This window comes from Paramacrobiotus metropolitanus, unplaced genomic scaffold, assembly GCF_019649055.1.
Source record: "Paramacrobiotus metropolitanus isolate TYO unplaced genomic scaffold, Prichtersi_v1.0 Parri_scaffold0000088, whole genome shotgun sequence".
Lineage (NCBI taxonomy): Eukaryota > Metazoa > Tardigrada > Eutardigrada > Parachela > Macrobiotidae > Paramacrobiotus > Paramacrobiotus metropolitanus.
This window is the reverse complement of record NW_026570308.1, coordinates 481,355-495,745: the sequence shown is the minus strand read 5'-3', so window position 1 is coordinate 495,745 and position 14,391 is coordinate 481,355. Positions and strand designations below refer to the sequence as shown.

Here is a 14,391-nt window from a genome sequence, read left to right as displayed (position 1 = left end):
GGGTTTCCCGCTGCAACACAAACCAGCCGAGTGCAAGGCTGGCCCAAACGACAAATAGCAAAAAAGAGCCTCGGTCAGTGCCAGTTGAATGTTGATGGCTCCCGCGACCACCGCACCCGTCATTTTGAATACCGGCAATGCGCGCAAGAAAAACATATGACCGCAGCAGATGCCAGCTGCACAAACAGTATAACACCACTAAGATTTTTTTATGTGAACTTTATTCCGATTTGTACAAGCTAATGCCATTTACACCTGAACATGAGAAACACCCAACCTTAACATGAGCTCTCTCGAGCACCCAACCGTTCCCAGAAGCAGCGTTCCCGCGCTGAATTTCCACACTTATACGCTGCCACAAAAATTCAGTAGCGCCCGCTTCTCCTGTTTGATCTTTAATGCGCCGACCAACTTCACTGATGATATTTGTGGAATTAAATTCTGCGCACACATTTCAACGCGCCTCGAAAATTTAGGCGCTGATTCCCCTTATCGTACAGTGAAATAGTTATCCGGTACTTATTGCAGTTTTATAATAGTGCACCGAAGTATGCACTCTGCACACGGTTTATTCATAGTAATTACGCAAAATAATACGGTTATGGCATCCATGCTGTTGCACCTGTAATATGAATGCCGAATGGTAGTTTTATGTAAGCTGGGATGCATGTTTCAAACGGAAAGACAAAAAATCAAAGGTAGAAAATTTCCAAGTTTGATAGTTTACAAACAAAATAGAGCCCGGTCCTTGTACAAGCCGAATTATCTAGCACGCATCCATCATCCGCCCATCCCAGATTTCCTCGCCAACAATAGAATTTTCGATCACAATGCAACGGAAAAAAGCCAGAAATCTCTGCCGTTCTCTGCAATTGGACAACCACCAATTTCCGGCCAACCAGCCTGCGTTTTGTGCCTGGCGTTCGCAACGTATTATGCACATTGAGCTAATTCCACTGACTTGCTCGTACGTAAATATTTTCCGCTTTCCTTAAACAGCGTTGCACGTAGTTACAAATATTAAGCGAAATATAGCGCACATGCAAGGAATTTTTGGGTACCGTACTTAAGGGAAGTCGCTCGGTACATGGTACCAAAAACGTGTACATGCACGAAATATTTCACTTTCGCGCACTCCCAAACCTTTTTTCTCTTGTTTTGTCACATTTTCTAGCCAGATAATTTGTATACACAGGCGAGAAAACCGTTTGTGCGCGCAACATCCGGTTCGGGAGTTATGGCTTTTAGAAAATTCCAAGAAAATTCCAAAAAGTTTAAATGCATTCAGGTGTACCAAAAGTCTCATTATCGACCGATCTATTTCATATTTTGCATGTAAATGCACATAACCACGAAGATTGTTTTTACACCGATCCACTGTTCTAGCATGTTTTTCAAATTTTAAAATGAATTTCAAAAAATTTAAAATTCATTTTAAAATTTGAAAAAAATCATGGAACTCTGGATCGGTGTAAAAACGATCTTCGTGGTTATGTGCATTTACGTGCAAAATTTGAAGCAGATCGGTCCGTAATGAGACTTTTGGTACACCTGAATGCATTTAAACTTTTTGGAATTTTCTAAGAGCCATAACTCCCGAATAGAGATGGCAAAACTAAAATTAGTCGACTAATTAGTCGGTTAACTGCGGTTAACTCGACTAAAACTAAAAAAATTAGTTTAACCAACTTTAGTGACTAAAACAATTAGTCAAAAGCTTTTTAGTGACTAATTTTTTTAACCGAGTAGATTTTAGTTACTAAAACTCAGCGGTTAACCGGTTAACCGGAATTTACTACCAGCGTAATGGCGGACCGCAAAAGGCGGTGGTTTGTTCATAATTTCAAGTACAGAATGCACAACCAGGTCGGCGTACTGCATAGTATGCGTGCAATACTTCAATTTAAGGGGGACTAATTTATAATAAATACGTAAAAGTTCTTCACTTTCAGTTAAATTGGTGATCGTAGAATGATAGTAATGCCATAAGTGAAAGTGTTATTAAGTAGTTTGTCCAGCGCATTAAGCTGCATGCGCTGGCCAAACTAAATAGCAGCGCATGCAGCCACTCGCTTTTTGTCTAGCTGCTTGAGGTGTCCAGTGTCTGCGTTTTCCAGCCCGGTGTGTCCAGACCAGACCAGACCGACCGCTCACAATGAAAAGCTGACCACTGCATTGTATTAATAAGACTGATAACCCAGATTTAGTCGCTTCCCTTGTAAACTGTAATGTAAAGGGCTGCTTGATATTCTTTGAAACAGTTAGAATTACTCTGAATATCACTCTACAACGAACACATCATAATTATTTCAAAATTCAAATACGCAAGGTCGGCAGGACAGAAGGCAGATGAGCAGGTGTATGTGACTGTGTAGTGATTGCCTGCTCTATTGACCACTTCGCTGGACATCACTAACGGCCGCAGCGGCCAGCTTTGCTTGACCGCTAGCCGGCTGATAGACCATCGCTCGTCTGACTCTTTTACCAGAAACAGACAAACAATCAATCGCGCGCTGTTAAATTATCAGTTGCGCCAGCTATATGCTTTTACGACCGCCTTTGCAAAAAAATGCGTAAGAAATGAATGACTCATCCGTTTTACGTTATCTAACTTGTTTCAGATAAAGGAATGTTTGTTTTCTAAGGACATACTCAGTTTAGAAAATCTGTGATTTATAAAATCGGAGACCTGCTATAAATTAGTCCCCCTTTAGGCTTGTAATGTTGTTAGCTGCATGCATTGAAATACTGTATTGGCCCTATGCAGTGTGCAATATGCATGTACGAGTACTTACTGACAGCTTTTCCAGTACTGATGTACTGATAACTTTAATGAAACAGTGCAGACCGCATACAATTACGAATGTTTTCTACTGTAGCTTATTTTTTGAAAATAAAATTTTATCTTTCTCTTAAGGCTTCAATAAATTTGATTGTTTTATGTGTTATACGGATATTAATGGCACTATGGCGACGGGTCGCCCCAATTCGCCCCAATGGTGACACCCATCGTATAAAGGAAACATTTTAACAAAAAAATTATCTTTAGTCTCGGTTAACTTTGGTTAACCGGTTAAAATTTTTAACTAAATTTAAGTTAACAACTAAAAAATTTAGTCGCCGACGTTTAACCGACTAAAAGTTTTAACCGAGTCAATTTTAGCAACTAAAACTTTTAACCAAGTTTTAGTTTAGTTTAGTTTAGTTTAGTTTCTTTTAGTTTTGCCATCTCTACTCCCGAACCGGATGTTGCGCGCACAAACGGTTTTCTCGCCTGTGTGTACAAATCATCTGGCTACAAAATGTCATAAAAAAAAAGAAAAAAGGTTTTGGGAGTGCGCGAAAGTGAAAGATTTCGTGCATGTGCACGATTTTGGTACCATGTACCGGGCCACTTCCCTTAAGCCGTTCGCTCGGGATAACATGCTTGACTTAATAGTTTTCAAATGTTTTCCTATGTACAGTATTTCATAACATTCTCGTAGGCTAGTTTTGCCCGTGAAAGTATCGTTTTTATTACACCTAATACAATATGTAGGTAATTATGACCGGCAACGGCGTACCGTACCGCCGCGTACGTATCATTCATAACTATTACATACTCGTATCTTGGCATCTACACAGTTACACAAAGTGTGCAAGTGCACCAAAACTTGTACGTTAGGCCATGTTTTTACACCGTTGACTTTATTCGCTCCAGCCTCCATTAATTATTCTGCACACACCCACACGTACAGTACATACGTTTTTCTTGTACATTACGAAAACATTCCCGTCTACCGGGGTAACTGCAATTTGATTATCGCAACTACCCTAGCCATTTATCGATTAACGTTCGTCCTTCGTTTACCGGAATGCCAATCGACGTCATTACCTTTTGTGCCGACTGCCGAGTGCAGTGGGAGACGAGGATCGCTTACACGACTGCAATAATATGGAGACTATGGAGTCACAAGATCTGGCGCTATACTAGAACCGCACTAGCGCTAGCACTTCACTCTGTGGCAGTGCTGTTCTTAGATTTATCATTTAACGGCCATATTCACAAAAAAGATGAGGAAAGGTCACAAGAGTACAATCGGAAGATTTCGCAAGAGCTTTCGCTATGCTCTTAACAAAGATCCGGAATGGGCACATCAGGAAATCATGACGGAAGCCATTGTGGTGCTGTGGTTTGCTGCACAGCTGGCCGTTAAATTCGGTTCCCGGATATTCGCGGAATGGCAAGGATGTCGTACCGATCCGGCGATACCGACGTACCTAGATGGTTTTCTGGAATGGTTTGGACTGGTAAATCTGCATACGCTAATCGGTTGAAGTGGCGCGACACAGTCATTTGCCGTTATTTTGTACAATCCCTATAGCCACCCCTTATTACCACCGTTTTTTACAGCCACCCTTTTTCGCACGCGGTTAATTATAGGCATCCTTTTTTAATAGTTATTCAGTAAATATACCCTGCTATCGGTTTGTACGAGCACCCATTTTAATTGTAACTTTCATGAATTATTAATATCATTTTTTGGATGCTATGAAAGAATTTGTTCCGTGTGCTTGTGAAGCATTTGACGCGTGTTAATTTATTAGAAGAGTCGGCAAAAAGTTGTACGTTAGAACAAGAGAAAGCCGCTCTACTTGCTTTCTTATTCAACGTTTTAGTCTTGAGATTCAACGTGGGAATGCTCAGAGTGTGTTGGAACTGCTTTGCCAATGATACCTGAAGGGTTTTTTTCATTTAGAAGATGTCTTAGCAGGCGAAGACGTTGATACTTAGTGAATAAAGATATTATTTATTACAAGAATAAGTTTATTCTCCATGAATTACAGAAAATGACTGGGTGCGTTTGGAATGACATTGTATCGTCCTGGAAGCCACCCAACGGAATCAAAGTTACAACACCGCTGCACCACATTGCCGCAGCAGCGGGAACGGTAGGATCCCTGGGATACATTGGCGCCTTTGCGACCGTCTGCACCACGGCCCTCCTGACCATCTCCGTGGTCTGCTCCTTATTCGTCAATCGTCACTGGCAGTATCCGCGGTGGCGACAACACCTGCACGGCTGCCACAAGATAACGGAACTGTTCGGCTACTATTCGGACGGAGACGGGGGTTACGGCGGCATATGCCATGACAAACTGCGCGATCTGCTTTTAGCGGTGGTCGTGTTGCTTGTGCAGCTGGCCGGTGCTACCGTCGCGTGGTTCTTCTTGTGCGCACTGCCGGTCGTCATGGCGATGGGCGCGGTGGTCGCGGGAGTCATCAACATTTTCGGCCTAACTGCGGTATTTCCGTGCTGCGTAATCGTCGTCTGCCTGATGGCCGTTTACTGCTTGGGACGACTCTGGGGATTATGGATGAAGAATACGTACTTTATGTGGCTGCATCGAAAAATTAAGTAAGCGCGCGTGTCGCACTCGAAGCGAAGCCACATTCGATATCGTTGCTAATTACGGCAGATAAAATCGCGTAAATAAATAACTGGTTCGATGAGATTTGTGCATGCACTCGTGGTACTGCTGAATTGGGCATTGACTTTTCTCGTAGGACGGCATTTGGTGTGGACATGCTAATAACTGTAAAGATTCCCGATGCCGCACCGGCAAAATACTCACCGTCCCCCAAGCTTACATCGACTGAGCGAAACCCGGAACCGTCAAAGAATTTTCTGATTCAAAAGGCGGTTTTATTCATGGCTGGCGCAACGGCTATATTAACTAACATGGGACCACTTTTTTGGCGATTTCCCTTGGTTCAGTACGCTCTGGACGCAAACGCGATCACCGGGTCCGGAACCGCGGCCTCCAATTGGACTTACTGGGTGAAGGGCAACTGGACTGTGTGCAAAAGCAATGGCTATCTGTATGGAACGGTAAGTACAGATAATAACATCAGCTATTTTTTCCTAAGAGAGTATCAAGTAGAAACTAAAAATTGAGGTGCAAATAAAACGACAAGTTTTTTTCTTTACGCTTGGCCGTCGATTATGAAGAATCTGGGCGCTGAGATGGGTATGCTGTCGTACTGGGTGGATCTTGCGTCTGACGAGCTGAAATCATCCAACACATACAACGCACCAATAATTCTCAGCTTTAATCCGGACTATCCGTCCATTGTCAGTGGAATTTTTATGGTGTGGAGCGGCCTGGTATTGGCCGCCGGCTTGACACCCTATCTCCTTCTGGCATTGGCCGAAGCCAGCTGTCTTTTATATATCGTTTGGCAGATCATCGTTGAGTGTCGCGGCGTGAAAGAATCCCGAATCACCCAAACTCAGAGGTAAAAACTATCCAGAATAGGAAATTTATTGCAAGGTAGATATAGTCCGTTGCTTTCCGGTCTATATACAGTATTCATCCGGCTTGCCTTTGGCAACCCATCGCAAATTTCCCAGCGGAGGAAGCCGGCACCGATGCAGTGTACGACCAGTATGTTAACCAAGAAGCTCCAACTGACACCATCATTCCGTGCGAATTCTCGGACCGGTGCCCATCTAGCCAACCGACATTCTGCGTGTGCTCGACGTGGGCGTACGCGGTGTATTACATTGCGGTGATGGTACTGGCGTGGGTTGGCTGGATTTTCGTCCCATTTCCGGTGCTGGTGTTCGGGCTACCAGAGCGACTGCAACTGCCGGGCATTCTCCTGTTCTTTACCGGTTTTGCTGTATACACCTACCGCCAGTTTACCCCGTTTGCTGCGGAGATCTATCGCATGTTCTCTCGTGACAGTGGCGCACCGAACAGAAGCGCTTGGGACTGAATGTAGCCCGATTAAATTCAGGTAAAGCCTATATAGTATTTCTGTAAAGTACAGGTTCGCATTACTTACAACTGTTTTACATTCCAGGTTTGCGTTACCATCAAGAATTATTCAGCTTGCAGTCAATTGGTACTGCAACAAAGTAGCTGCGCATTCACCCGCAACATCTCGATCTCTTCGCGAGAGGAAATTTTGGCCGATCATAGTAAAGCTCTGCATATTTCTGCAGTTATGGCATGGGCATGCTGCTCGGATTTCCGCTGAATTATCGCGGGGACTGAGTCATTAGTACCATTAATACTGTTTTACCCGATTCAGATTGTATTATACCAATATATACCAAAAAGATTCTTCTTGTTTCTTTTAAAAGATAAAAGAAGATTTTTAGATAATGATTTTTAGTTTGTGATAGAAGCCGTGAACACTTATGGTTAGTATTTCCTAAATTCAGCGGCTATTTGAATCATTTTAGCACTTTGCCATGTTGACATTGAATTTTGTCGAAATAAATTCTGCTCAAGTTTGGTCATTTCACCCTGATGGCATAAATAAATGCCACTTTTTATTCAACGAAGCCAATACATTTACAGAAAGGCATGCCCTCTAGACACCAGGTAGAACGATACAAATTGAAACGTTGAAAAACAGCAGAATCACTGTTTTTCGTCTGGGGATGCGTATTCTTGTGTTATTGCAACTGCAAGCGTTCCCAAGACGGCTGTATCTCTCTAAATTCAGCTGCTCTGTAAGCTTAAGCGCTCTCTGCTTTAAAAAAGCCGTATATCGATGCTCCCCACTCCCAGTAACTTAACGGATCTTCCGGCCGATGAAACGAATCAATTCAGCAAAGGCGGTTCAAAAACAACCGAGTGCTTGGCCACACAATGTCAGAAAGCAATCCAAAAAATGGTATATATATATATATATATATATATATATAAATGCGCTCGGAATGGTCTCGTGACATGCAGCTTCCCGTCGAAAAAATCTTTAACGGTAACGGCATAGAGTAGCATTGCACGATGATGCATCTGCACAGTTTATATGGATGTGTGCCAATACTGAATGTAAGACCATGGTTTGACATCGCTCTCCATATTCGATGCACTAATGCTGTTCCTTAAAGGCGATTCGTACATTTATGGTACTGCGATTTTCCTGTACTATAGGAGAACACCGAAAATATGCGGTGTTCTCCTATAGATAGGCATTCCTATAAATAGGCATTCCTATAAAAGCAGAAAATATAAACTCTTGTATGATAATAACAAGGTTCACTGAGGAATGTTACCAGTTGCTAACAATATAAATGAAACATCGACTGTCCTCACCAAAATAACCCGTGCGCACCGCCTAAATGATCCAGTGTACGCATTCTGCAAATTTATCCGCTGGCATGCATGACGAATACACTCCTCGTTCTTCCGAGTTTTTGTCTTATTACATGATTCACATCGTTGTCCTGTACCTGTCACCATTCACAACTGTAAATGACGACAGTTTCCGTTTTGAAATAACCGGTACAAGGTAAGGCTCAGCCCCGTCAGCTGCCCACGGGCTAGTGTCAATCTGCAGCATTATATTGTATGTCCAGTACACACTACACGCGTTTAATAACATTGGGTTATTCAGCCTTGATACTTTACAAAATTAATGATTTCAGCACTCCAAACCTGTACTATTTTAGCGTGCGTATACTTTAAACCGGCAATGAAAACCTGATTTATCAGCGTGGGGGTAACTTATAACCGGAAACCGTGTGCCTTGCAGCTATAGAAGCTTACACACAACCAAGAGCACACTGTTTTATATATAACTCCATCCAGTTTGGTTTTGCTTTTCCATGCAGAGCGTGCACGTTAGGCGGTTTGAAGCCTTGTCCCCACTATTTCCTTCCACCAGGATTTGCGACGGCCCGAAATACCTCAAGATGTCCCGTTTTTGCGATGGGTTGTTCTTACTGAGTATATGCTCCTTATCTTCCAGCTTACCCAGCACCGGTATTTCAACCAAATCTTTCCACGTTGTTTAAAGGAAAGTTTCTATTTGGCATTTACAGATTTTGCCAAGTACATTCCTGAGGATGATCTCAAGGCGATTAAAGCGGGTTCGCTTCGGTCCAATGTGCCGCCATCTGACACATCCGTGTACGTCTACCAGGAGGATATTATAGGCTGTTTGCCGTCACAGAAACCCGTCTGCCCACTGCAGACCACCGAACCGCAGTATTTCAGGCTGCCGGACGGGACGGTAGAGATCCCGTATATCGTTGAGCCGGAAGTGGACGGTTAGTGCAGATACGTTTTGCGCTACTCTAACTTCATCAAGAGCATTATTATTACTCGGTAAACGACTACGGCAATGGCAGACAACGAGAACAAAAACAGATGTTCTATGCAACACGCGTGTAGTAAAAACAGTTCCGTGCTGCGAATGTACTGGAAAACTGGGCATGCTCATGGTCGTGATACCCTAAGCTAAAAACAGAAAAGTACAACAAAAGTTGCCTCTCTTCTATGTGTCTTTAAAGTTCTTGGTTGGGAAAATTCGGATAGCATTAAATACAGTAGCCGCATGGGTTATAAGTTGTGATTATTTGTGCCTTGTTTCTTGCCATGTAGAAACACTGATCGATGAAATCGTACTCGCCCTGGAATCCATCTCCAACCAAACCGGCTGCATGCAGTTCGCGTCGGCCGACGACGCGGCCATCAAACACGTCCCCAGCCGACCGGTGATTCGCTTTTCGGGCAGTGATATGTGCGCCGGAGAATTCGAGGGCGCCAAAAGTCCCCGGCATAAAGTTTACATCAGTCCTCAGTGTATTAACGGTGAACGGAGTAATATCCAACGGTTGATTTTGTTGGCGATGGGATTTCCACATGAAGTTAGCCGCAACGATCGCGACCAGTATATCATCATCAACTGGTACAACGTTGTCCCAGGTAGCCGACGGCGGCAGTCCACTTCTTTGCCTCGAAAACGATTTAGCTAGAATGCTTGCTGTTGAATGCCTCAGGTAAACAAACGAGCGTAATAAAAAAACCGATTGTTTGCAGAGAGAACCTGGGAGCTGGAGAAATATGATCGCGGGGTTTTCGATAGTCTTCCATACGACTACGATTCCATTTTACATCCCGGCTACGTTTTCTTGGCGCAGAACACCAAAATGCCGACCATTATGGCTAAAAATAAAGCAAGAGTAGGCCAAAATAAACAGCTAAGCGAAACGGATATCAAGAAAATCCAGAACCTAATCTGCAAAAGTAAGATACTATGCTCGAAGTTAATCACACGAAGTACAGTACGTACATATGAGTATTACATAACACATGCTATAAAAAAATGCAGTTTTAGTAATGAGCGTATCGCTTTTGTCTTACATCCGTTACAGAAACAGCTACGCAACCGGCAGCCACCCAAAACGCGCAAATAGGTACAACTTGGTCAATGCAAATAAAGCAAATGAAAAAGTAATTTACCTTGTAGTACCCGATACGCCGGTCCCGACACCCACACCGACGAAGAAACCCTCCGATAACGAAATTAAAGTTCCGGCAGTCCCGATAAAATCTGCCGGCGCGGCGCCATCCAAAGCGGACGCAACGACAGGCGATATTCAACCATCCATGTGTTCGCTACGCCAGCTAGTGCTTTTGCAGAACACGCAGACTATGTCGAGGACGACGGTTTTTCCCACGAAACGTCGCCTGAACCATTCGACGAAGGACACCACGTGGTGGTACGCACAAGATTCCGCTCCCGGTAAGCCTTGTTAAATTGACACGTAGGGGCTAATAAAAGAACCGTGAACTTCCGGCTCCGTTTCCGTGTTTCGATTGGCACACATCCTATACTGATCGTTATCGGAACCAAATCAATTTTATTTTAGATAAAACCGACTACTTGGGCCAATCGGTGGATTATACGGAATTTAGTGGTGTGGTCAAAACCGTAACGACGAAACTGGACAATGCGGCCACCCGCATACTGGAAACGGAATATCAGCCGCTCGTACTGGATGACGGCAACACGCGCTTGCAACGAAAATTCGAGACCAGGATCGTCCAGTGTCAAGACCGGGAAAGGTCGTTATAAGTTCTTCGTTATTGTGTTATCAGTTAGAGCTGTTGCTAATATTGTCTGACGCAAAATGTCTTCCAAAAGCTTCACTTAGAAAACTGAATAAAATAATAATGGGGCAACGTACAACTATAACGTACGTCGTACGGCGAGTTGATATGGTTACTATGTAGTACAGAGTATATACTGTAGCGGCTCGGTCAAGTGCCACCACAGAGTTGATGTACGGGAACTCAGCACTTGCAAAGTGTGCACTGCTCGTGCTTGAGAGCGCCTGAGCATGCACACGATGCATGTGTGCTGTTTTCCCGTACACCAACTCTGTAGGGCCACTTGATCGAGCCGCTACAGTACTACATATGTACATAAACAGGATGTTCAGATTTATACAGTGCAAAGCGTCTTCATACTTTTACCGAACCTGAAAAGCACACTGCGCTATATGTCAAATTGAAATTACATGGGGGTCCTGAGTTTAATTAGTTTCCAGTTGTGATTTTCTTCACTTACCGTTTAGACGTATTAACTAACGTTTAGACGTTTCGACGTACTTACCGTTTAGACGTTTTAAGGACTGATATGGCAGTCCTTAAAACCATGCGAGCACTATTTGCTGCTGCATGCAAAATTTGAAGATTTTCTTTCAGAGATTACGCTAATTTTTCAAATCTGCATTTTTCTTTATACTTGCGTTGCGCCGGCTGCCCGGCCAAATTTTTAGCCTATAGAACCGATTGTAATAAACTTAAAATGCATTTTAAGTGAAATAACTGAGCTTCCGTAAAATTCTGTGAAATGAACTTCTGTGAAACGAACAAGATCTTCATGAACATAGACTTCTGCGAAATTCACAAAAATACCTCATATGGGGTATTTATGTGAATTTCACCGAAGTGCATGTTTTTGGTATTTCATCCAACGAGCAAAACAGTGTACCATAATTAATAAAAACAAATTATTTTTTGTTCTTTTCCCGGTAGCAACAACGGTAGAACTATTTGATTATACAATTCACAAAGTTTCATCAGTATGCAGCCGTTAATGACCCATTAAATTTGCGTATCTTCGCGACGCAGGAAAGCCTGAAGTCTGATCGAAGCTTGTGCGTCAAGAGGGTATTCTGAGATGTCAATCCATCCCAACGAAGCTAATAAAAACTTCAATTCCAATTATATTTGGTTACACCACACTAAGAGAACGCGTTGCTACGATCGGTGAAGTCCAAGCCGCATCCCGCCAACTCGTTACCCTACCTTGCACTTGACATTTAAGCTTTCTTCGACCGGCTTTGAATCAGAGGCGCTATTTCTGTATGACTACGTGCTTGCTGAAACCTATCTAAGTGTTTTCCAAGACTGGTTTTGGTTGATAAAGCACTTCAGCTGGTGCGGTTTCAACGGTGTTCACGGCAAGCGCACCGTTACGACATTGACGGACGGCGAGCAAGAATCCACAATGGCAGTTTCCGATAAAATTTCCGATTCCGATTTCCACAATGGCCGATAAAATACGACCGGAAGTGCAACGATGTTAATTACAATGACACATTGACATACACTATAGCTGTACAGTTCTGTATATAACTACACCGTGTGGATTAGCAGTTGCGACGATTGGAAAGGTTTGTATTAAACTGCTTCGTCGTTATCTCTTCCTTTGCAAGAAAACCAGCAGTATTACATTCTCAATAAATTTCACACTCCTGGTCGGCTTTGGTTTTGGTCAGACGCATTAGCACCTAAAATCATTTAACTTTTAAGTATGTGTATTTAACAACAAGCGTTATTGCCCGGTGAAACAATTTCACTACCTAAGCGCACAAAAACCCAAGGTTCCCCTGATTTTGACACTTCGTCCGTGCTACGCATAATTTTGACCAAACGATAGACTATTGCATGTTTTGCAGTAACCGTTAATATATATGTTTTGAAAAGTGCAGAATTCTGTATACGCTATACGGTATTTGAACATTGAATAACTGTTCAGCACGGACGCCGTTAATTATCACACGCTACAGGTCTATACAAAACGACCTTATAGAAAAGCAACTACTTCAGTCCTCTCTTGCACCGCCCATTAGCGCGACTCTCGCCGATGAGAAGCACAGTCGTTAGGTAAACCGGTACAGGAACAGCACGACGGAACGCAGTTACGAGGAAGCCAGGGATAGGCACCTGTTAAAAGCATTGCACGAGTGGTCGAACGCCGGGTTGAGCTCTGATTTTGCCCAGGCATTTTTTTCAACGTGAATTTTATTGTATTTTGTTTCATTAATGATCGATTGTAATAATTACTGTTAGAAGCAACATAGCCAAGGTTGGAAAAAATGCCGCAGATACGGACACTGTACCAGATGTTTCGGCATCGCCTGGATAAAAGCAGAATGTGGGCGTATCAAGATATAATGACGGAAGCCTTGGTTGTTCTCTGGCTGACCAGTCAAGTGTCGGTCAAACTCTGGTTACGGCTCTTTCCTGAATGGTACTCCATTAATGCGGATGTGTTAACCGATCTAGATTTCATCATCGAACTCTTGGGATACGTAAGTGCGTGCTTGCTCTGAATAGAATGGGTGGCGTTTTCTGAAAAACATAATCAAAGTAAAAAATTCACTTTATTTTGGAAAACAGTAAGTACAGCTACCTACCGTTGCATGGCTGCTTTAATTCGGCCTTAACATAAAACCTGCGCTTATAGAAACCATAAATACTTATAATTATTTTATTGTTAGTCCGTACGAATACATGCGAGTACATACACAGATTGTACAGTGTATGTATGTTCTTGTAAAACTGGTTAAATTATTATGACAAGTAAGATAAGCAAATGAAGAAGCAAAGGCAAAGTATTATTATGCTTTGCGCATTAGTCACACAGCTTATTTGTTAAAAAGGTAAAAGTTATGAACTTCCTCTTGAAAGAACTTATAATACTGCAGCACTTTGCAAATTTTTAAACTGAGCCTTGCAGTTTTTTTAAACAAACTGTTATGTCCAAAACCTTTACATCTTGAAAACAGGAAAGTGTACAGTTATAAGTGAAAACATTTCATTACGGGTGGTGTCTTATGCACTAAACGTTCAGCGGAATTAAGGAGCAAGCGTTTTAAATAAGAATACTTGCTGCCGCATGTCTTTCCCGCAACACTTCACGACACTGAATCATTAACCTAATTTTCTGTCTTAACAACTGTTTTGTTCTGCTTTGAATTCCTTCCCTTATGTAGAATGCGAACGGATGTCTTTGGGATAATGTGGTACTGCCGTGGAAGCATGCCGCCAACAGCAGCGCTTCCCAATTCGATGCTGCATGGACGAGAAATGAACAAGCTGAAGGAAATGTTGGATATTTGGGCGCATTGGCCGTGACATGTTCGACGGTTCTTCTGGCCATCTCACTCTGCTTTTCTCTATGGGTCAATCGGCACTGGAAATGCCCAGCATGGACACAGCATTTACACAGCTGCCATCGCATAGCTGCCATCCTGGGATACGATGAGAACAGTGCCGGCGGCGCCCAGGGCTGCTGCCTTCTTATTTTGCGCT

General features: G+C 43.0%; 2 protein-coding genes across 2 annotated transcripts; both read left to right on the top strand.

Moving 5' to 3' along the window:
• Positions 1-3,912: 3,912 nt before the first annotated feature.
• LOC129596313 (uncharacterized) lies at positions 3,913-7,043 on the top strand. The gene is made up of 6 exons (XM_055493552.1): positions 3,913-4,290; positions 4,828-5,399; positions 5,549-5,873; positions 5,994-6,280; positions 6,352-6,784; positions 6,851-7,043. Exons 1-5 carry the CDS (start codon positions 4,054-4,056, stop codon positions 6,761-6,763), a joined length of 1,833 nt encoding a protein of 610 aa, XP_055349527.1. The 5' UTR covers positions 3,913-4,053; the 3' UTR covers positions 6,764-6,784; positions 6,851-7,043.
• A 1,551-nt stretch (positions 7,044-8,594) lies between these two features.
• Positions 8,595-10,958, top strand: LOC129596299 (hatching enzyme 1.2-like). The gene is made up of 7 exons (XM_055493536.1): positions 8,595-8,763; positions 8,823-9,050; positions 9,385-9,708; positions 9,823-10,029; positions 10,158-10,199; positions 10,253-10,528; positions 10,656-10,958. The coding sequence occupies exons 1-7, from the start codon at positions 8,607-8,609 to the stop codon at positions 10,859-10,861; spliced, it is 1,440 nt and encodes a 479-aa protein (XP_055349511.1). The 5' UTR covers positions 8,595-8,606; the 3' UTR covers positions 10,862-10,958.
• The last annotated feature ends 3,433 nt before the right edge of the window (positions 10,959-14,391 follow it).